Genomic DNA, 24265 nt, shown 5'->3' on the forward strand with positions numbered 1-24265 from the left:
TAAGTATTTGGATTTGATATCTGGCTGTGGCTCCTGGATCCATCTTCTTGCCACTGCAGATGCTGGGAGTCAGCAGTGATGTTTCAAGCAATTGATTTATGTGAGAGATCTGGATTGAGTTCTGGTTCCTGGCTTTGGCCCAGTTCAGCTCACTCTCAGCCCATTCCCAGCCCTGTTGGGCATTTAGAAAGTGAACCTGCAGATCGAAGTACTTCTCTCTCTCTCCCTCTCTTCTCTTTTCTCTCTCTCCCTCCCTCCCTCACTCCTCCCCCTCAAATTAAAAAAAGAAAAAGTGACTATAGCTCAGGAATGTTCAACATGAAAGTATTAGTGCCCAATTTTGACCAAGATGAACCACCTCTCACGATTAAATTCAGAACATTAAAAGAAATTAGAATCCTCTACTCCCAAGAGTGAAAAGACCACCACAGTTCTTCACTCCCCACCCATTTCTTAATCTCAGAGTGGAGAGTCTGTCTTAGCTGCCTATTTCCTTCAGTAAATGTTACCTAAACTGTCTTTAACTGAAATGGGTATGATATGATTCTTTAGTATAGCCAAGGCTGAATCAATACAAATTCAAATTTCTCATATGCAACACAACAACGTCTAAAGGATCAACAGGACACGCAGGATTATTACAGCTCTAGGTCATCTTTCACAAAGTCCAGACTGTTCACCCCTATAACATCAAACAAAATTGTCAAGCAAAATGCAGCCTACATTGACATTACTGTTGCCAGTGAAAGACTTTAGCATAGATTTTTGAGTCATCTTGCAAAAAAGTAGAAATAAAAAGGGGAAAATGTTGAACTCATTCTCATTAGGGCTGTATTGTGTCATGAATGCAGATCTGTGACCTCCACTGGGCCCTCTGGGAAGCAAGAGGTTGGGGTCAATCAGGACTAAAAGGTGTCTGTGTTCTGAACCATTCGTGAGCCATGGTCGGCCTTCCTGAAAACCGTTTCAAAGGAGGACGGGGTAGAAGCCAGGAAAGGAGCAGATTGAGAAGAGAATGAGAAGCGAGGAAGTAGATGGGTAGTGGGTTCTTTCACATAGAACCTGGAATAAGAACTCAAGAAGAGAGGGGGGAAATAACTAGGAGATTGCACAGGGTCAAGAAAGGATTGTTCGCTTGTTTTGACCTTGGTGTGTGTTTGTTTTTTAGGAGGAGAAGATTGAAGGCTATTTCTTACTGAGGAGAAAGATCCAAGAAGGAAGCAGGAAAAGAAAGCAAGCAGCACAGTACCAGGAAGAGATGAGCAATGGAATCAGGAATATTTGAAACATGTAGAAAAGATGTAGATTAAGTCAGAGTTTTTCAGCACAAAATGTCAGAAATCTAACTCTAACCAGTAAGCAGAAAAGGAAAGTTAGGCTTCCTCTAAGAGTGAGGCCAGCTTCAGGTGGGCTCAAATGATAGTAGTGGGTTTTGTCTTGCTCGCTTCTGAGTTGGCTTTATTCTCAGGCTGACTGGTTCTAGGAGGTACCAGAGATGTCCACCAGTGGTACCAGGCTCATGTTTGATCAGCTTAGGAACTCCAAGAGGCCAAGAACCCCTCTTCCCATCCCTTAAGGTGTCAGGCTTGGTGGCGCTTGAGTAGTAGGTCTCTCATCAGAACCCTCTCACAACACTTGACTGACAGTGATGGGGAGGAGAACCCTCGAAGGAAAATCAAGGTGCAGCTACCTGAAGGAGAAACATAAGCACCACTCAGAGAGAGACAGCAGGTAATGGAACAGCGGCAGAGAAAGTGAGACACAATTGCTTAAAAGATAAGAAGTAATTAACTAAGAGAGATGAGAGGGTGGAGAAGAATTCAACACTGAACAATAAGGTTAGAGTGGAAGTTAATAAATTTTATTGCACTTAGACTTGCTGTTCTCAAAAAAAAAAGTAATTTTATGTCTAAAAGACAGCTCATATTACTGGAATTTTCTGCTATGAGGCTGAATTATACTGCTACCTGCCAATACATCCATCCTGGTACACTCACTCACTCCTAAAGAGTTTGGCCATTAGAAAAGCAGACATTGTGCCATACTAGTCCCAAATCCATCTAGGTTATGAAAGAACTCTTTATAGTTCAGCGTCAAATGAGGAATAGGAGACCTTTTTGGAAAAAAGAAAAAAAGCAAACAAACACTGAGTACTTCTCTCACCAAGAACTGACAACTTTGAATTTTAGGTTGAATTTAAGACTGGCTTCAGATATGCCAGTTTCCATCTTTTTATGACTCAAGCCATGATTCTTAACCTTCCTATTTCTAAATGCTCTTATTCATTCTCCCTCTCTTAAACCCAAAGAACACCAAGACCCTCCAAAAAAAGCATTTCCATTTCCCAAGCTCCTAAACCCAGTGGAAGCAAATTGTTGGTCATCCCTATCCTTGAACTCCGTCTTAAGGATTTTCCGTCTTGGACAACCCCATTGTTCAAGAGCAAGTTGATTTGGTTAATGTGTGCATCTATTGCACGTGGACAGTCCTCGGCGGGAGGAAACAAGCTTCTCTTTGATGCACCTGCTCTAGGGTTCTGTGACCCACATGCCTGCCCAGGCCCAGCCTCCCACCTCCATGCTGAGGAAGCCTTAGTTAGTGGTGTTTCTGAGCTGCGTGTTTACAGTGGGTCTCTCTAAACATCTGGGCCTTTCCACAGTTCAAACCCTTGAGACTTTTTTTTCCCCAGAATCCACGGAAGTCATTTCTGACTACCACTGATTGGATTGGGACATTAGACTATTTACTCATTAATTGAAGATCTATATTTGATAAATAGTTTTAAGCAATATAGAGCTTTAAGTGTCCATGTTCAAAAGTAATATGAAAACCCAAAGCCCCAGATTAATATCTGGAGACCATTTGAATGTCAACTGCAGATGCTAAGGTAAAAACAATGTGGCTTCCTGACTCTGGTATGGAAATGCAAAACTCCCTTTGCACTGACAGAGCATGGGCTTGTACTAACCGTCTGCACCTCTCATGGTCCTACCCCTGGCACTGTTGGCACTCAGGCACTTACGAGATACCCAGTTGACTTTCCCAGCGAGTGCTGGGTACAGCAAAGCCAACTGGTCCTACTGACAGTTGATTTTCACCCTAGTGGTCAAAGAGTGAATGGTGAATAATGGACAAGTAGAGGATAGCCTTGTTGAGAAAAAGTCTGCAGGGCCTAAGTTCTGCCTAATTTCAAGCATTTGTTGAAATCAGACTTCCACAAAAGAGCATCTAAGAAAGAGAAAGAAAAATAAACAACCATTTACCAAGCGTGTTTACCAGCAGTGTTTCAACACTGATGGAGGTTTAGATGAGAATTTAGAGTGATTTTATTCTATGAAACCCCTTAGTGTTCTAATTTTTTTAAAGCTTACATAATTGTACTAGATTTTTTGTGACATCCAAAGCCAAAACAGCACAAGCAAAGTGTCTCCTGTTACTTGAAGCACTATGAAGGATTTAAACTTCCACATGTAAACTGATCGTGGTCTCTTTTCTAGGCTTTGTAAATTGACCTTTTGGGATATAACTTTCATAGGTCAGTTAGCTCATTAGAGTAATTAAAGAGGATCATTCCCATATTCTATTGAGTTTTTACCAGTGCATTTGGATGACTAAGACAAAGTATTACATTGCAGATTCACATGTTACTCCCGCTCCTGCCTCTGGAAGTTCAAGTTTCCAGCAGTACCCTGATGTCACGTGTTCCTTCTGCTTCAGATCCCGTTACATTCTCCTCATAAATCTGAAATGGTCCCACCTTCGGTTTCTACATCAAGACAAACCTCCTGGCCCTCTGTTAGGAGAGTCTCCTCCAGTCTGGCATCCATCAGCACCCGTCGTTTCTGTTGTCTATTTCACCTCTACTCTACTCTTTTCATATGAAAACCACAAACAGATTTCTTTTTTAGTATAACTTTTTTTTTTTTTGACAGGCAGAGTTAGACAGTGAGAGGGAGAGACAGAGAGAAAGGTCTTCCTACTGTTGGTTCACCCCCTAAATGGCCGCACGGCTGGCGTGCTGCACCGATCCGAAGCCAGGAGCCAGGTGCTTCTCCTGGTCTCCCATGCGGGTGCAGGCGTCCAAGCACTTGGGCCATCCTCCACTGCCCTCCCGGGCCACAGCAGAGAGCTGGACTGGAAGAGGAGCAACCAGGACAGAACTGGCGCCCCAACCTGAACCCAGGTTGAATGTCCTGAAAGGATATATGTAATATCAACATATCAACATAGAACCCAGGGTGCCGGCACCTCAGGCAGAGGGTTAGCCTAGTGAGCCGCGGTGCCGGCCACTTTTTTAGTATAACTTTATATTTTAACTTTTAATTTTAGAATAGTTTTAAATTCACAGGACAGAAATTGTGAAGCAATACGAAGAGTTCCCATATGCCCCTTACCCAGATTCCCCTAGTGTTAACATCTAAGTGTTAAATAGTTGTCACAATCAATAATGCACCTATAGCTTCCCTTATTAATGTCTCATATTAGGATAATAGTTTATCATAATTAATGAACAATCTCTTGAGCTCTCTGATGCCCCTATTGGTGTGAGTATGTGTGAAATGGCACTCAGAAAACACACACAGTATTGTGAAACATAATGATATTTTATTTGTTTTATTCCATGTAAACACATTTAGCCAAATTGGAAATTATATCGTTATCAAAATCAGACAGAAAATCCCACCAGATAGGACTTCTGAGGTTTGGTGCAGTAGTTTGTCTTGATGGTCTCATGTGTGCAGTCACTATAGTCAGTATTACACTTGCCACACTTACAGCTTACAGCAACAGGATAGGAGAAATAAGGAGTGACATGGTGTGGGCACCCTGGTATTTCTACAGTCCTGTAGATGAAGTCTCCATATGTACAAACATCCTGGGAGAGGGCATATTTGGGAAGAAACAGCTTGCCATTGATATCCTATGGGAAGAATAGAAAAGAGAACAATGTGATAAGACTTTAGAAAACATGTAGATAATGGAGATACATAGAAATCAACTCATTCATATTCTTTTGTCACAAATATGAGAGGCAAGGATTCCTCGGCCCCATTCCCCAATACCAAGTTACCACATCCACATTGAATCCTATAAAGGCAAAAGTGACACCCTCCTCCCTTTTATCCTTGATCATGGGAACAAGACAGAGTTGAAATAAATCAGGGAAGTAACACTGTTATCAACTTATCTGTACCCATTGTTCTAAGAAAAGCCACATAATACTGTAACCTGTGCCCTCCACTGGATTTGGGAAATGAGGTTGTGATGTATTTCATTTCCTTTCTAGATAGGCATAGACTGCTTCTAGGCTTATGTAATTTACAGCTAAAAGAAGTTGATGAGCTACATACCCGTGTCATGCAATATCCAGCACAGATGGTGGTGTTGATGGTTAGGCAATAAGCACACTCTGTCCTGTCGACGTGCATTGTATACTCAGTTGGAATACAAAAAGACATCGTTTGTCCACATGCAAGGCCGAAAAGAATGGACATCAGGAAGATAGCAGTCATGCTAAGTCAGAGATAAAATTAAAGAACCTATTACATATATCCTTTCAGGACATTCAAATAGGATACTTCAAAAAGTGGGAAACACACATTACCTTTATGTTCCATTTTCCATGAACTTTTGCACATCTCCAATAATAAGTAGAGCTGCTGTTATTGAACACCTACTTTACCTTTGTCCTATATGAGGTGTTTTGACCTTCTCAAAACTTGCAGTAACCCCCCATTTATAAACGTAGATGTGGCTGTGATCCCATAGTATGGGAGCCCACAGAGTGGAAGTCCTGCTTGCAAGTTCCACTAAGCTCCAAAGGGCAAGGAAGCATTAAGACCTGAAACACCATAACAGAAACATGGCAGGGATGTACATCCAGCTAAATGAAAAATGATTCATTTGGTGGAAATATAATGAAGACATTGCCTTTAGGATTGTGAGAACTGAACTAAGCATTATGGCTTAGGAAGGGTTTTTCCAGAAGTACATTTTTCTATATCTGTGGTTCAATGGCTTAAAAGGCAAGCAAACTATTTGGTCATAGTCAGCATACAAACCAAGAAAAGCATAACCCAACTCCTGTACTACCTCAGCACCTGTACTGTGGCATGCAATTCCACCTACTGCCTGTGAAGGGAGACATTATGAAGCTAAGGAAGGTCCATGAAAGTTCAACTAAAATTACCACTGGTGTTAAGAGGGCAAACTCAGAAACCTTCCTTCTGAACCCTCAGGGTATGCCCTCAAGGTTGAAAGAATAGAGTTGCAACAAATAAAATATCAAAAAGATTAATGACAAAAAATATAGGTTGACACAATGAGAATAATGAAGTCAAGAACAGATCCATTATGGGTTATCCAACACTATCCAATGTTGTTTTGCTGCATGGAAAGGGTCCTCTGTGCCCCAGGAGAAAGTAGGACACGCACCTTAATGGAGCCCATCTTTACCTTTGCCCTGTATGAGGTAGAGAATGTGTGCAGCAGTCATTGGACAGCATAATGATCTGGATGTTATGACTTACAGTTATTTTAGATCTGCTCAGAGAGGGTAATCATATTTCACACTTCTCAGTGCAAATTTATCAACTCAAAGATTAAGAAGATTTTTTTCATTTTACAAATACTGTACAGCTGGCTAGGTAGGTTTGGATTTTTTTTTCCTTGTCAGTAAAGAAAATACACACCTTCATGGAGTAGTATTATCTGCGAACACAAACTTGCTTCCTTGTTCTATTCAATAAATTACCATTCACTGAACATTTTTACTCGTCCATCAAAAAGGTATCAAGGTCTTCTCAAACCGGTCATATGCATATACACATGTAGCTCAACAGCATATATGAGCTGCATACTCTTCATTTACTGAAACCTCAGAGACTTTCAGTTTATCAGAATTTTGTCTTCAATAAATTCATAAGGAAAACTAGAAGCCACATTACACAGGTTAACAGGCACTTATTTTAAATGCCAACTCCCAGAGTTTAGTGTACATGCTAATCAATCTCTTGTTCCTGGAAATGACAACTGCAGATCAATGGATACACATGTAGTAAGCATATAGGCCAGGTACTGAGAGACATAAAATGCGTAAGATACAGTCCTTGACCTAAGGAGCTGACAGTCTAGTAGAGAAACTAATTATGAACAAAAAGTATTAAAATACAGACTGTTCTAAGTGCTATGGAGTCTAAACTGAGATAGACAATGATCAAATATTTCCTTATGTTACTTCTGCATACACAAGGAAGTGAACAAACCCATTTTAGAAGACTTTTTTAAAGGTTAAAGCAAGAAGGATTTTCCAGCAAACTTTCAAAAACAAATATTGCATATTCAGTCATCCCTGTGGGTTTTTGGCATTTGAATTAGGGAAGGACAGCATAGGAATTCCTTACTCATGGAGCTTGGTCTTCTCAGGTGCTTCGAAAATGTGAGCTCCCTTGACGGTACAGCAGGTTCCATGATCTTAGACACAAACCTAGAGTAACCCTGAAGGATCTTTAAATAGCAACTGGGTAAATGATTTAAAACTAACCCATCAGGATCATGTAGCTCTTGCCTGTGTAGACAGCCAGCCGCTGAGTTTTCACCACAGAAAATAATTAACTTTACATATTTTAATTTCTAGCTTACGATTCTGCATAAACAGATGTGTGGTAACCTAGTGGCAAGAATATTGGTGCAGAAATCAAGGGACAGAATTCCCTCATGGATCTATGAGAGAATGACTGAAGCTTTTCCTCTGCCGGTGCCTTACTCCTCTGCAACACAGAAGGAGCGAGGAACACCTGACTCTGAAGTTTGGTACAGCAGTTAAGATGCCTCTTGGCATGCTCACGCCCAGTGTCAGGACGCCTGGCGCCCCATGTCCAGCTTCCTACTGAGGCACACTCCGGGAGGGTGTTGGTTCCTGCTACCATATGCGAGACCTGGACTGAGTTGACAGCTCCCATAGGCATTTGAGGAGTGAACCAGCTGATGGGAGCTCCCTTGCAGCCTCTCCTTCTCTCTTGCTCTCTCTGTTAGTCTCTTTCTGTTTCTCAGCCTCTCAAATAAAATAAAATTGTAGGATGAAAAACTGTGTTGGAACTTCTTCCCCACTGTTGCCTTATTCATTATGGACACACTAATTCCTGTGAAATTTCTCTAATAAATGTAGAACTCTCAACTAAAAACAACAAAAGTTATAATTGTTGCACTACCAACCATAGTACCTGTACAACTGTGTGGAACTTAGAAAGTATGAATGACTCTTTCTCCTTTACTTCTTTATTATAAATAGTAAAACTTCCTCATCTATAAAAGGATGGCTTAGAACCAAACGAGGATCATGGGGGTCTCTGAAGCACTCAGAGTCTGAGTTTATGTGCTACACTAGTGTCAGATCCCCAGTCTAAGAGTCAGTAATCAGGGCCGGCGCCGCGGCTGACTAGGCTAATCCACCTAGCGGCGCCGGCACACCTGGTTCTAGTCCCGGTCGGGGCGCCGGATTCTGTCCTGGTTGCCCCTCTTCCAGGCCAGCTCTCTACTGTGGCCCAGGAATGCAGTGGAGGATGGCCCAAGTACTTGGGCCCTACACCCCACAGGAGACCAGAAGAAGCACCTGGCTCCTGCCTTCGGATCAGCGTGGTGCGCCGGCCACGGCGGCCATTGGAGGGTGAACCAACGGCAAAAGGAAGACCTTTCTCTCTGTCTCTCTCACTATCCACTCTGCCTGTCCAAAAAAAAAAAAAAAAAAAAAAAAAAAAGAGTCAGTAATCAGGAATTCTGCTTTCAGATTTAATTGGAGTTTTGTGGAACTGAGCAATATACTAAGAGACTACTTCCGAAAGTTCATGGAAAATGAAATTAACTGTGTGACACCATATAAATTGATGTTAATACCTTCCTGTATGATCTGCCAATTTCTTCCTTATTGTCACCTGTGTTCTCTCTGCAACTTAATGGCATTTCCAAAATCATCATAAACCATTTATTGAGCACCTGAACACAGAAGACTTGATTTCAGGTAGGCCCTAAATAATGAGAGATGATTTCTTCAGTGACATGGCTAAAATGTTCACAACTTCCATGTTTTTCCTTATTCAAAGATGTGTTCTTTCCTTGGCCCTTTTCTCTACATTTTCTCTCTTCTCTGTGCTCTCACTTTTTTCATTTTAATAAATGCATTTCTCTCTGCTCTGCTAACTTCCTTCACCAATCTTTTCTCCTCCAGCTCCTTAGTATGCTATGAAAAAAAACCGATGAACAATCTTGGACCTTCCACAAAGTAGTGTATTTTTCTGGAGAGCTTTTTAAACATGCAGTAAGGTAGGTGTATATATATATTAGACATTATCCCATGGGATTTAGCTATTAAATAACTAAAAAGATACACAGCATGTCACTCCTACAGGCACTCAAAACTGAATTTACTCTAAAATTTCCAAAAAGCATATAAAAATTCATTGAAATACAAACAGGAGAAAGCCGTGCACATCAGTCATCCTTCCTTGGTTAACTGACCAGTTGTTTCTCTTCTGTTATAGCAGTGGAATTTTTCTTATCTTTATGTACATCCTCTACTCACCTTCACACACGAATGAACAATCTGGGAAATAATTAAAAATGTTTAGAGCTCATTGAAGCAAAGTTATGTCTCAGAATTTGCAATGTTAAATGAATGCTAAAATGGTGAGAGTAAAAGATAATCAGAATAAGAACACTGCACTCCACAGAGTCTTCTCATTTGCGACACCTACCTTTGCATTGGTGAGCTGAGGCTGTGATGACCCAGACTGAGAGCTCTTGGTTCATTTTATATCCTTCAGCATAATTCCCCTCTGAGCTTCTTGTTTATATAATTGCACTTGAGTTGCTGCTTTCTTATCTGCAAAACATCTATTGAAAATTCATACCAAACTCCAAATAAAATGTGTTTAGACAAACAAGTTCACAGTATCGTCCCCTGGAAACTCTGACATTATTGAAGCATGCATTTTCCTATCTCCCATTTCAAAATAAAATTATTCTTTCAAATATAATTCTTATTAATATTTGCTAATATTAATAGGGGATAGACCCAGAATGGGAAAAAACAAATTAGAAAAATTAAAAGTCTTAACATATCATTTAAGTAAGTCTTGAGAATGAGAATTTGGGGTTTACATGCTCCAAATTTTACCTAAATGATCATATATAAAATCATTCCTCGTCTACAATGCAAAGGTAACATCTTTATGGAAAACCAGGGCAACCAGCACATATGTTATTGATTAAAACACAATTTTAGTTAAGTTCAACGTTCCCCCCCACCTTTGGATTTTAAACAATAAAATTTACATGTGTGCTGGGGCTAATGTTCGGCACAGCAGTTTCAAGATGCTGCTTGAATCCCAACTCCACTTCCAATTCCAGTTTCCTGTTGATGTATACCCTGGGAAACAGCACACTCAAGTAGTTGGGTCCCTGCTACCCATGTGGGAGACCCAGATCCTGGCTTTGGCTGTGTCCAGCCCTGGCTATTGTAGCATATAAGGTGTATACTAGTGAATATACTCTCTTCTCTCTCTCTTTCTCTCTGTCTTTCAAATAAATAAAAAGAAATTTTTAAAACAGTTCACATATGTGAAATGATGGGTGTTTAAGTAATATGGTCAAATGTGGTGGGATGTCAAACTGACCTGCAGTCAAAGTTTGGCTCTGCTGTTTATTGGCTACATGACATTGAAATATTGGCTTGATCTCTCTTTTCTTCAGCTTCTTCACCTATTAAATGGTAATATGGGGGCCAGCACTATGGCACAGTGGGTTAAAGCCCTGGCCTGAAGCGCCGGCATCCCATATGGGTGCCAGTTCTAGTCCTGGCTGCTCCTCTTCTGATCCAGCTCTCTGCTATGCCCTGGAAAAGCAGTAGAAGATGGCCTAAGTCCTTGGGCCCCTGCACCCACATGGGAGACCCGGAAGAAGCCCCTGGCTCCTGGCTTCGGATTGGCGCAGCTCTGGCCATTTTTGGCCATCTGGGGAGTGAACCATCGGATAGAAGACCTCTCTCTCTCTCTCTCTCTCTATCCGCCTCTCCTCTAACTCTGACTTTCAAATAAATAAATAAATAAAATAAACTTTTTAAAAAAGGTAATAGTGATGTTTCTATAAAACACTTAACCTGGTGTCTGGCACATACATGTTAAATAAATGACAGCTATTTTATAATAATTCAACACATTTACTTGACAAATATGTAGTATGTAATAGGCAGTCAGCATCAATAGCTGTGGGAGAGCGTAAATAATTATTCAGATTTTGGAACCGATGTATGCTTTATGCATCTCCACAGCTATAACTCAGCTTGACTCCCTCCAACCCCTTCTCCTCCCTTTACCTAAAGAAACGTCAAAAATGCAGTGGATGGCCGGCGCCTCGGCTCAATAGGCTAATCCTCCACCTGCGGCGCCAGCACACCGGGTTCTAGTCCCAGTCAGAGTGATGGATTCTGTCCCGGTTGCCCCTCTTCCAGGCCAGCTCTCTGCTGTGGCCAGGGAGTGCAGTGGAGGATGGCCCAAGTGCTTGGGCCCTGCACCCCATGGGAGACCAGAAGTACCTGGCTCCTGCCTTCGGATCAGTGCAGTGCGCCGGCTGTGCACCAGCCACGGCGGCCATTGGAGGGTGAACCAATGGCAAAAGAAGACCTTTCTCTGTCTCTCTCTCTCACTGTCCACTCTGCCTGTTAAAAAATTAAAATTAAAAAAAATGCAGTGGAGATTTTCCATTGCTCTCAGGAGAAAATACCCCACTATCATTTACTTAGTATCATCTATAAAATCCTTCGCAATCTGTTTGCTCTCCAGTTTCTTCTTTTCCCATTATCTATCCCTCTCCCTATCCTCCCATATCCTTTCTCTGCTTTCTGTGTTTTCAGCCAAACTGAGTTGAGTTCTTCAAATCAGTCACGGTCTCCCTGGCCTTTTCATATATCATTGCCTCTGTCTAGAACAGATGCCTGACGTAACTTCATCTCACCAGACTCCTGCTCATCTTTTGTGGCCTACATGAGAAAAATCCCTTCAGCAAAACCCTCCCTGATGCTCCAACATCTTCTTGTGGTTAGTGGTTTTAGAAGAATTACAGAAAACATAAACACTATCTGGCACATATTAAATGCTTAATAGAGCATAGATAATATCATAGGTTATTCATAACCCCTTGTGTCTGCAATGGCTCAAGTCTTTTGTGTTAATTAAAGTTAAAGAAAAAAATGAGGCTTAATATAGGTGAGTTTCCCCAGAGGATGATGGAGAAGTCTGGGCTATGTTAAAAGAATACCTTCCAGGAGGTCAGTGCTGTGGCATAGTAGGCTAACCCAGCATCTCTTATGGGTATCAGTTCATGTCTTGGCTGCTCCTCTTCTGATCCAGCTCTCTGTTACAGCCTAGTAAAGCAGTGGGAAGATGGCCCAAGTGCTTGTGTCTCTGCACTGCATGGGAGACCTGGAAGAAGCTCCTGGATCCTGGTTTGGCCTAGCCCAGTGCCGGCCACTGTAGGGAGTAAACCAGTAGATGGAATGTCTCTCTCTCTCCATCTCTCTCTCTCTCTCTCTCTCTTTCTCTGTAACTCTTTCAAATAAATCAATAAATCTTTTTTAAAAAATATATCCAGGAAAAATTAATTTAAAAAAGTTTATAATTGAGCAAAGAATGATTCGGGGATCAGTCAAGCTTCAGACCCATAAGAAGGTCAGGGACCTCCCTTGGGATTTGGGCAGGTAGGATTTATGGACAGTGGAAGTGAAGTACAGAAAATGCTTGGTTGGTTACAGATCACATTCACCTGATCACCTGGCTGCCATGACTGACTCCAACTTGGTGTCTGTGATCGGCTGAGACTCAGCTATTTGTTACAAAAATATACTCCTACATTAGCCTTTCAGCTAAGCCCAAAGTTAGGTTGCAGTTCATTACATAGGGACTCACAATACAGGGATACTTTCATGTGGTGGAATGAGAAGGCCATGTCAAGATGGCCGCTGGCAAGCAAGCATCAGTTATTCAGGAATGGCTTCGGAAACCACCTGGGAAACTACCTGGCAATGGAGCCTGCCTGGCAACAGGCTGTGATTGGTTAGGGCATAAACCGCCCCTTGACTGGATTGGCTGCCTCGTCTATATAAGCTGCTGTACCAACTGAAATATATGAGTCTGCAAGCTGCTCACCTCTGGCCCGCTTTCACCTAACTCCCGGTGTCTATGTGGTGATTCTGCGCCTCTTGCCTGCACCGCACTTCTCCTCTCAGAATGAATCCACCTCAACACTTTCAGACCAAATTTAATTTAATTTAACAGATATGTACTAAGAATAGTGAGTTCAGGGACCCCCAAGTCTTAGAAATGTGAACTGTTATGTTGCAAGAGAATCCTAAAAATAGGGAAAGAGAAAATGGGAATGCCAAACTTAACCTTCTTCAAGTGATTCCAGGCAAGATATTAACACAGGAGTAAGGTAACTGGAGAAAAATGTGAGATGTTTGTTTCTAATGGAACTAGTGTCTCTGTTGTACAAAGCATTGATTTAGAGGGGCCTGCATTGTGCACATTGGGTTAAGCTGTCACTTGTGATGTCAGCATTCAGGATTGGAGTGTAGGTTTGAGTCTCAGCTGCTCTGCTTCTGATCCAGCTTCCTTCTAATGTACCTGGGAAGGCAGAAGAAGATGGCCCAAGTAGCTGGACCCCTGCCACCAAGTTTCTTGTTATTGGCTTCACTCTGGCCATTTGGGAAGTGTTCCAATGAATGGAAGATCTCTGTCTCTGTTGTTATCTCTCTTGCTTGGTCTTTCAATAAATAAACAAATCTTTTTTTAAAAAGCATTGATTTAGGAATGCAATGAATATTTATATACATATCCATGGGAATATATATAAAAATACATAGTATAACAATATATAATTTATTATGTATTACATATTATAAACTAGGTAACTCATATACACTTGGTATGTTATGAGAAGAAATACAATAAATATAATATTTTTGAGTAGTGACTGTTTTTTTAAAGGAGCACTTACATAGGAACTTGTACTGTTAAAATAATTCAGGTAGATTTAACTTGCACTTCTGATGCAGATTTACTTTCCCACCTAAAATAACTGAAAACAGGACAAAACTTAGTGGTTCTATGTACATCGGATGTCAACTAACAAAAAAAATGATCCCAGAGAGTTGGCAAACAAGCCAGGGAGTGCCAGTTTAATGCCCACAGAAAGTTTCTGGTGCATGGTATGGGGAGGTACCAAGGCAGAGGCCAGACGCGTCACCAAATCAAGGAGATTGATCTAGAAGTCTATGAGGTCCAAGGCAGACCTGAGTTTTCAGGAAAGGATTGGAGGTGAAAGTGCGAGGATTATGGAGACATACTGAGGATCTCTGAGTATTTAGCTACGAACTGATAAACTTGTACATGTGAGTAAGCCTGCTGCAACTGGGGTGAAAACACACGAAAAGATAAAAGAGAACAGTCCTAGACTCACAGAGAATGAGGCATATAACCTGTCCAGAACTGCAAAAGTAGAAAATCTAATTCACGAGAAATCAAGCGATATACTCAGAAAGGTTTCACTGCATTGTGAGGAAAAATTATCCCTGACTAAATGTTGTCCTGGCCTTGCCTAACAAAGCTTGGAAGTATTAGCTCTTTCCAAGTGACAGAACAAGTCAGTAACACAGCTGGAGAACACTTAGAGGAACACAGCAATATCCAGCATCCACCAGGGTAGGATGCACAATGTGTATCAGTTAATTAAAAAAGAAAAATTCTAGGCATGCAAAGAAGGGGGAAAATACAATAAGGAGAAAGTAATCAACTGATACTAACCCAGAAATGACAAAGGGAATAGAATTAGCAGACAAGGACACCAAAACACATACTATAACTAATTTCCATATTTTCAAGTAGATAATCCATGAGTTGAAAGAAAACAAAGGAGAAATTAGAAGGTATTTTGAACTGAAAGAAAACTAAAAGACAACACATAAAATTTCATGATATGTGACTGTCAGCCTGTCGCTAAACCACAGCCAGAGAGAGCTTCTTCACACAATAGTGACAGTTATTTGGGAACAGCAAAGCATTGCAATGGGAATGTGCATGTAATAAACTATGGGCATATCCAAAGAGGCTGAGGCCAAGGGAAGTTATTAAAGGCAAAAATGAGGGGGATTACTTCACATATTTTGAAACAATATGGCCACAGTAACTAATAACCAGGGTGGCATTAATTTGACAGTGAACATTGCTGGGCAATTTCCTTGTAGAAGTTCTTTTTTCTTAAGATTCTGTAGTTGTGGTAGCTTTCTGTGATGGTTACATCAAGGAATCATGCATAACAATCACTTCCATGACCTCCTGGCTTCAATTTTTTTTTGTTAGAGTTGATTTTTTTGTTAGAGTTGATTCTTACAAACCTTACATTCTTTTCATACATCTAACACAGTTCTCAGGGAGAAATCAATAGCACTAAACAACCATGTTAGAAGAGATTAATAACCTCAATTCAATGGCTCAGTTTTCGATTAAAAAAAAAAACTAGAAAAAAGAGATAACTAAGCCCAAAACAAGCCAAGGAAATAATTAAACTCAAATAGGAAATTGATGAAATAAAAAACAAACAAAAAATTCAACAGAACCAAATGCCAGTTTTGTGTGAAGATCAATAATATGATCAAATTAAGAAAAAAAAAAGATTTACTTCATTTATTTGAAAGGTGGAGCTACAGAGAGAGAGAGAGAGAGAGAGAAGAGAGAGAGAGGTCTTCCATCCACTGGTTCACTCCCCAAATGGCCGCAACAGCTGGGGTGGTCCAGGCCACAGCCAGGAGCCAGGAGCTTCTTCCATGTCCCCCATGTGGGTAGCAGTGGCTCAAGCACCTGAGCCTTTTTCTGCTGCTTTCCCAGGCACATAAGCAAGGAGCTGGATTGGAAATGGAGCAGCCAGGACTTTAACCAGCGCTTGTTTGGATGTTGGCATTGTGGATGGCAGCTTTATTCACTAGGACACAGGGTCAGCATCTCGATAAACGTTTAAATTGACTGATCAGGAAAAAGACAAGGTACATAGTATTGAGATTAGGGACAAGAGAAGTGATATCACCAAAGATTCTAAAGATTTTTAAATTATAATGAAGGAATTTTATGAAGAAATTTTATGTGAAAAAAATCAAGAATTTAATTGAAAATGGACAAATTCTATGAAAGACACCAATTACTAAATTTTACTCAAGAAGAAATAGATAAGCTGGCACTGTGGCGTAGCAAGTTACACCACCATCTGCAGCACCAGTATCCCATGTGGGTGCTAGTTCAAGCCCCAACTGCTCTGCTTCCGAGTCAGCTCCCTGCTAATGTGCCTGGGAAAGCAAAGTAGAAAGGCCCAAGTGTTTGGGTCCCTGCACCCACGTGGGAGACCGAGAGGAAACTCCTGGCTCCTGGCTTCTAATTGGCCCAGCTCTAGCCGTTGAGGCCATCTAGGGAGTGAACCAGCAGATGAAAGATGTCTTTGTCTCTCTCTCTCTCTCCCTCTGTAACTCCACGTTTCAAATAAATAAATAAACCTTTTAGAAATAGATAAGTTGAGTAGCTTTGCATCTATTAAAGAAATTAAATTTGTGATTTAAAGCATTACCATGGGAGGATTCCAAGATGGCTGAATAGGGAAGAGATGTGCTGCTTCTGAACAGGAGAAAATAGCAGAAGAGCAGAGGAAGTGCATTCCAGGTGGGAGTCGGAGAGAAGCTTACAATGGAAATTCTACAGAAGGAAGAGGAGAACTGTGGAGCAGCATGAAAGGTGCAGATGCAGAACAATGAACACAGACCCCACACGTGACCAGTGCAGCCTGAAGCTAGAAGAGAAGCCAGCTTCAGGCAGCAAGTGAGTGCCAACGGCGGCAGTCCCTGCTGCTGAGGATACTGCCTTGCAGACTACACTGTCTCTGGGTCCAGCCTGGAGCCCTAGTGAAGGGCAGGGTACCCACCAAATCCAGTGAGAGGAAAGCACATTGCTTTTTCTTCATCCCTCCACAAGGCCGCTCAGCAACCTGCAGGGAGAAGGTGTCACTGCGATACCAGCAGAGGTTGTGGCCAGCTCCTGTGTGTGTCTGTGACCAGGGGATTTTATCACAGGGAAAAAGCCGTATTCCCCACTGACTTCAAGGCTAGCCAGGAGGGTCATCAGGGGCTGGGCACCCACATAGGACTGTGAGGTGCCCCCATCCTTTCAACATATCACAGGCTCTGGGTCTCAAAATTGCCACAGTGGAGAACCCACAGGCAGCTGGCTTAGGGAATGACTCTGCTCTGTGGACAGGACAGGCTTTGGGGGCTTAGTGGATCCTCTGCACCCTAAGACTGTGGGAGCTGTGTGTGCTGTGACTAGGAATTCAGTAACAGCACGATATGGTGGGGGGTGTAGCTGGGTCTGGGCGATCACTGTGTCTCATGGCAAAGGCTCAGAGCTCCCTGACAGCCCCAGAGGGGTCATTGTAGAGGGTTCCTTGTTCACATTCAGGACCGCACAGATCTTTTGTGCAGTTCATGCACCAGCGTGGATGGGGGCTGTACCCACTGTAGGCTAACCCCAGTCATGGGTCATCTTGGAAGACAGGAGATGAAGTTGTGATTACACCAACAGGCATGATCACACTCTCTCCCCCACTTACAATACAGACCTACTACTCCCAACTTGGATGTCACACTGGATTCTTGCCCCACCCTGGAGCACTGACCAGAGCTCCCTGGACACAGCCATCACACGCCTCTGAGTATTCACTGAGAAAAGATGCTCCACTAAGCCACAGAGGCATGGTTCAAAGATAAAATCCGTCAGAGGAGAAAACCAACAAGTATTTCTACAAATGCCTAAAAATAAACACAAAAATTCAAGAAACAAGAATAAGGAAGACAATATGACTCCCTCACAGGAATACAACAATACTTCAATATTAGAATATTAACATAAAGAGATTGATGCAATGCCTGAAAAGGAAATTTAAAAAAATGACTATAGGATTACTCAGAAGCAAAGAGAAGCAAATTCATGAGTTAAAGAAATCCATATTTGGGGCTGGCACTGTGGCATAGCAGGTGGGGCTGCTGCCTGCCTTGTCGGCATCCCATATGGCTGCCAGTTCGAGTCCCATCTGCTCCACTTCCAGTCCAGCTCTCTGCTGTGGCCTGAGAAAGCAGTAGAAGATGCCCCAAGTCCTTTGGCCCCTGCACCCACATGGGAGACCCAGAAGAAGCTCCTGGCTCCTGGCTTTAGATTGGCACAGCTCCAGCCATTGTAGCCAGTTGGGGAGTGAACCAGTGGATGGAAGACCTCTCTCTCTCTCTCTCTGCTTCTCCTTCTCTCTCTGTGTAACTCTGAATTTCAAATAAATATATCTTTTTTAAAAAAGGGAATCCATATTTGATGTGGATAGAAAATTTTCCTATGAGATTGAGATTCTGAAGAGAAATCAAACTGAAATATTAGAAATGAAGAATTCAATATATTAAATAAAAAATACAAAGGAAAGCCTTAACAATAGACTTAGTGAGGCAGATGAAAGAATATCTGAGTTAGAAGACAAATCTTTGAAAATAGATAAAAACAAAGAAGAAATTAGAAAAATTAAAAGCAATGTTTGAGACTTATGGGATACTAACAAATGACCCAACACATGGATGTTAGGAGTTCCTGAAGGTGTTGAAAGACAGAATGGATTAGAAGGCCTATTCAGGGGCCTGGGCTATGGCGTAGCGGGTTAACACCCTGGCCTGAAGTGCCAGTATCCCATATGGGCGCCGGTTCTAGTCCCAGCTGCTCCACTTCTGATCCAGCTCTCTGGCATGGCCTGGGAAAGCAGTAGAAAATGATCCAAGTCCTTGCACCCCTGCACCTGCTTGGGAAACCCGGAAGAAGCTCCTGGCTCCTAGCTTTGGAACAGCACAGCTCCAGCCATTGTGGTCAACTGGGGAGTGAACCATCAGATGGAAGACCTCTCTCTCTCTACTTTTCCTCTCTCTGTGTAACTCTGACTTTCAATAAATAAATAAACCTTAAAAAAAAAAAAAAGAAGGCCTATTCAGTGAAATAATACCAGAAAATTTCCCTAATTCTGAGAAAGGGACATCTAAGTACAGGAAGCATTTAGAGCTCCTAATAGACATGACCAGAAAAGATCTTCACCATGACACACTGTAGTCAAACTTGCAATAGTAAAACATATTGGGGCAGACACCGTTGCTCAGTAGGATAACCCTCTGCCTGTGGTGCCAGCATCCCATATGGGCGCCGGTTCTAGTCCCAGCTGCTCCTCTTCCAATCCAGCTCTCTGCTATGGACTAGGAAAGCAGTAAAAGATGGCCCAAGTCCTTGGGCCCCTGTACCTGCATGGGAGACCCCAAAGCACCTCGCTCCTGGCTTCAGAGCAGCACAGCTCTGGCTATTGTGGCCATTTGGGGAGTGAAGCAATGGAAGGAAGACCTTTCTCTCTGTCTCTCCCTCTCACTGTCTATAACCCTACCTCTCAAACAAATAAATCTTTAAAAAAAAAACAGTAAAAGATAAAAAAAAAACTCTAAAATGTGCATGAGAGAAACACCAAATTACTTTCAGATGATCTCCAATTAGACTCACAGCTGATTTTTCATCAGAAACCCTATAGGCTAAGGGAAAATGGAAAGAGTTAGCACAAGTCTTACGAGAAAAAACTGTCAACCCAGAATACTGTACCTTGTAAAGCTCTCATTTATGAATGAAGATGAAAAAGAGACCCTCTGTATTTATTTACAGAAGTCCTCATTTATTTACTGTCTGTATATGTCAAATAAAATATATTTGAAGATATATATAGAAGATAAAAATATATTTATTTGATATATATAAAAATACAATATATAAAATAAAATCTGTATATATCAAATAAAAAATACAGAGGAAAGCCTTAACAATAGAATTAGTAAGGCAGACAAAAGAATATCCAAGCTAGAAGACAAATCTTTGGAAATATGCATATATTAGTATCTCATAAAATGTAAAATTTTTATAAGTACATAAAACAAATAACAAATTAATTTTAAAAAGGAAAATCTCATTGAAAGTCAAAAAACTATTAGAAATCATAAACTAGTAAGTTTAGTAAGACTGCAAGATACAACATCAATATACAGCAATCATATAGATAGCAATCATATAGATATCAAAATTTTAAGTAAATGAAGAAATATACCATATTCATGAATAAAAACACTCAATATTGTTAAGATTTCAACTTTTCCCAAGTTTTTTCCTGAACTCAACACAATACCAATCAAATTTCTGGCAGGCTTTTTTTGTAGTGACTGGCAAACTGATTCCAAATTCATAAATAGCTAGAAAAAATTTGAGAAGAGAAGTATAAGTTGGAGGATTTTGCACCAGCTAATTTCAAGACTTATTACAAATCTATGGTAGTTGAGACAAGGTCAATACAGCGCTGCTAAAACAGACAAGCAGATCAATGAAACAGAAAACAGTACAGAGATAAATCTATATACACATAATCAAAAATTTTTCAATAAAGGTACAAATGCAATTAAGTAGAACATGAATAGTATTTTCAATAGATGATAATGGAACAATTAATTATTCACATGTAAAAATAGATAAGACAGATCTTCAATCTATACCCTGCACCATATATAAATGTTAATATAAAGCATAACAACTAGAATTATAAAACTAGAGGTAAACATCAAATAAAAAACTGTTAGGAAAAACTGCATATAATGTCAAAATTATAATTCATTTTAAAAATATTAAATCAGAATTAAGAATTTATTTTTTCAAAAGACATTGATAAGTGAACAAAAAGATACACCACAGATTGAGAGAAAATACTTACAAATTATATATCAGATACAGAACATGTATATGGAATATATCTTAAAAACTCTCAAAGTCCAATAAATTCAATAAATCAGAAATCATAAACTACTTTAGTAAGTTTAGTAAGACTGCAAGATATAACATCAATATATAGCAATCATAAAATTATCCTACATTAAAATGAACAAAAGATTTGAGGAGATATTTCACCAAAGTGTAAAGGTAGGAAGGGAAAAACATTCATCATTAGTCTTATGCAAATAAAGGCCTCAATGATATAACACTATATACTTTTTAGGGGGAAAATGATTCAGAATGCCTAAAATTTAAAAGTCGACAGTTGCAAGTGTTATCAAGGACATGGAGTAACTGATGGAAACATAAAAAGGGGCAACCAATTTCATTAGATGGTTTCATAAAAATTTTAAACATACATTTGTCATATGACCCAGTCATTACACTCTTAAATATATAACCAAGAGAAATAGAAGAATATGTCCATACATGTACATGTATACAAACATTCACGGCATCTGTATTTATAAGAGCCCCAAACTGGAAACAACCCAAATGTCCATTCACAGGTGATAAGTTATGATTCATATATAATATAGTACTTGTCAGCAATAAATAGAAATAAACTAACAGTGCTGACATGGATGTATCTCAAAAATAATTATGCTATGTGAGAAAAGCCAGATCAAAAAAAAAAAAAAAGAATACCTGCTATTTGATTCTATTTAGGTAAAATTCTAAAAAGCTCAAATTATTCATAAGATTGGTGACTTGGGGGTTGGGGAAAGGCGAGGAAGGCAGGATAAAGGGGTAGAGGAAATTTTAGGGATACAGGATATGTTCATGATTTGACTGCGAAGATGATTTCATGTGAAAGACTTTGAGGGTACTTCCAAATGTTTGTGGGAAAATGGAATTAAAAGATAAGTCTTATCATAGTGTAAAAAAATGAAGCCCATACATATTTTTCATGATACACATTTCTGTGAACTTTATGAAGACCCTTCATCTGTTAAAACATAAAACTGCACAATTAAAATATATGCAATGTTGGGAGGTTGACTTATGTACCCCCAAAAATTCTTATTGAAGACCTAACCTCTACATTTTTCAGAACTTGATCTTACTTGGAAATAGCCATTGCAGATGAAGTCAGACTGGAGTAGAGTAGGCTTCCCAATAGGATGGTTGTCCTGATAAGAAGAGGAAACTTGAACACAAGCTTACAAAGAGAACTCCATGTGAAGACTGCTACCATGAACCAAGGGCAGTCAGAATGTGAGACACGGCTGGACCGGGACCTTCCCCGGAACCGTCAGGCGGAGCATGGCCCTGCAGATACTGATCTTGGAATTCTGGCCTCGGCAACTGTGAGACACTCAGGTTGAATACAGCGTACCCCATGTCAATTATGCCCCAACAAAACTGCTCTTTAAAAAGTCTGGTAGTAGAAATGATCTGTGACTGCCTTCTGGCTTCATGTCACTTATGTTCTTTCCTTCTTCCTGCCTTCCTGCCTTCCTCCCTTCTTACTACCTACCTACCTACTCACCTTCCCACTACCCACCTACCTACCTGTCAACCTCTATCCTTTCCTTTGAACATTTCAAACTTTCTGTAGCTACTATTTGCCATGTGTTCATTGTCAAGAGCTCTTTCTCAAATCTTTCAGTTGCTTCTTCCTTATCAAATCAGCTTAAAAATTACTTCCTCAGAAAACCTTTCTTGACCACCTAAAGTATCACAATTCTTGTCACTTTATTCTGTTAATTCATTTTCTGCATAGAACTTACGCTTTCTGATATCATAGTTTGTTTATTATGTTTTCCCTCAGTCTCTTTCCTCCAAGTAGAATGAAGCACTCTAAGGGAAAGGCCTTCTCCGTCTTGTTCATTACTGTATCCACACCAGCCTAATCATATGTTAGGTGTTCAAGAAATACTGATTTCATAAATAAATGGAAATATAGATGCTATTCCCAGAGTTTATAATTCAACCCATGGAGAGACATTACATTTTCTGAGGTTCTATAGAGAGTTACAGGCAAAGTCAGGCTAAAATCCAACTTTCTTGACATCCTTTGCATTGCATTAAAATCTTAACTCATTTTTTTGAGTGGAAAAAAAAATCCACCCACACTGTTCAATTAACTAAACTGAGGGGTGATACTGGAATATGAGTCATGCTCACCAATGTTCTCCCCTTCTCAAAGACTCTGTACTTTTCTAGCTTCTAATCTGTTCTAGTTCCATAAAATTTTGAAATCCTAGGCAACAGGTTTTTTTAAAATCAATTCATCCATCTGAAATGTGAGTTATCTGTGAGTCACATTAGAGTGATCTGCCTTTTGAAACAAACCTGTTGGCTTACTTACCTTTCATTAATATTTTTTCCTTCAATTTTACAGAAAATTGATAGCAAATAGAGTTGGCCCTTTAGTGCATATTGATCATTTTGTTATCTTAAAGCTTCCGAGTGAAAAAGACAAAGTTGATTTAATATGTATAAAAATTGTGTCAATTTGCCTATCTCTTTTGGTAGCAGATTAAAGTCTCTCATATACCAGATTTATATGAATTTATACAAGCTCCTTTCCACCTATTTCAAAACAAATTTTTGAAATTAAGGTCAAATATAAATATTAATAGGAATTGCTAACATCTCCTGTAATAAAATTCATAGTTTTATAAAGTCAGATCAATATCAAATTTTCCTTTCCTGTATATCAAAACTAGTTCCTCTGTCCCTCAGTATAATACCTTTCATGCTACTTAAGTTACTTTATATAACCACTTGGTAATTAGATATTATTTCTCTGGCTGAATAATATGAACAGTATTAACTGTACTCACAATAAATATGTAATCACTTTTCAGAAACTAACCAACAATATGCTACCAATTTTACCAAAAGTTATTTTTTTCTCTTCTTTGTATAGGATACCTTTTATTTTAAAAGAAGTTCATAACATTGTTACATGCAAAAATCAATAAAAGATCAATGGTAGCCAAAGAAAAGTAAACTTACAATAATGCAATTAACTGCCTTTACTAGATGTGTGTGTGTGTGTGTGTGTTTTTAGGTTTGCTCCTCTCCTAGTGTTTGGAGTTACCTTTTGCTGAAATTGATGGATATTTGGAAATCTATTAGGTCATTTGTTCAGCAAATCTTTATGAGATCTCTACTTCATGCCAGACACTGCCCTCAGGAGATGCATTTTAAGAAGCAGTCATGCGTGTCCGCCAGTGCCACCATCCTCACACAGCTATAGGATTGCAATCCAGACCTCTCCTCAAGCTCAACACCCACATATCCAACTTCCTGCACAGCATCTGTAGCTGGATGCTCCACAGGCACCTCAAATT

The 24265-nt window shown here is 40.2% G+C and overlaps 1 protein-coding gene across 5 annotated transcripts in view; it reads right to left on the minus strand.

Annotated features, from left to right (window-relative positions):
• Window positions 1-4585: 4585 nt before the first annotated feature.
• TSHB (thyroid stimulating hormone subunit beta) overlaps window positions 4586-24265 on the minus strand; it is a 36891-nt gene continuing 17211 nt past the window's right edge. For 3 of the 5 annotated variants that reach the window (XM_089336676.1, XM_089336677.1, XM_089336679.1), the window contains exons 2-4: window positions 9750-9877; window positions 5352-5514; window positions 4586-4921 (exon numbers count right to left, since the gene is read on the minus strand). In XM_089336676.1, coding sequence (XP_089192802.1) covers window positions 4667-4921; window positions 5352-5514; window positions 9750-9757 — 426 coding nt within the window. In that variant the 5' untranslated portion in view covers window positions 9758-9877 and the 3' untranslated portion in view covers window positions 4586-4666. 5 annotated transcript variants of the gene reach the window in all.

This window comes from Oryctolagus cuniculus, chromosome 7 (assembly GCF_051225735.1).
Source record: "Oryctolagus cuniculus isolate XC-2025 breed Fujian yellow rabbit chromosome 7, ASM5122573v1, whole genome shotgun sequence".
In the NCBI taxonomy this organism is placed as follows: Eukaryota; Metazoa; Chordata; class Mammalia; order Lagomorpha; family Leporidae; genus Oryctolagus; species Oryctolagus cuniculus.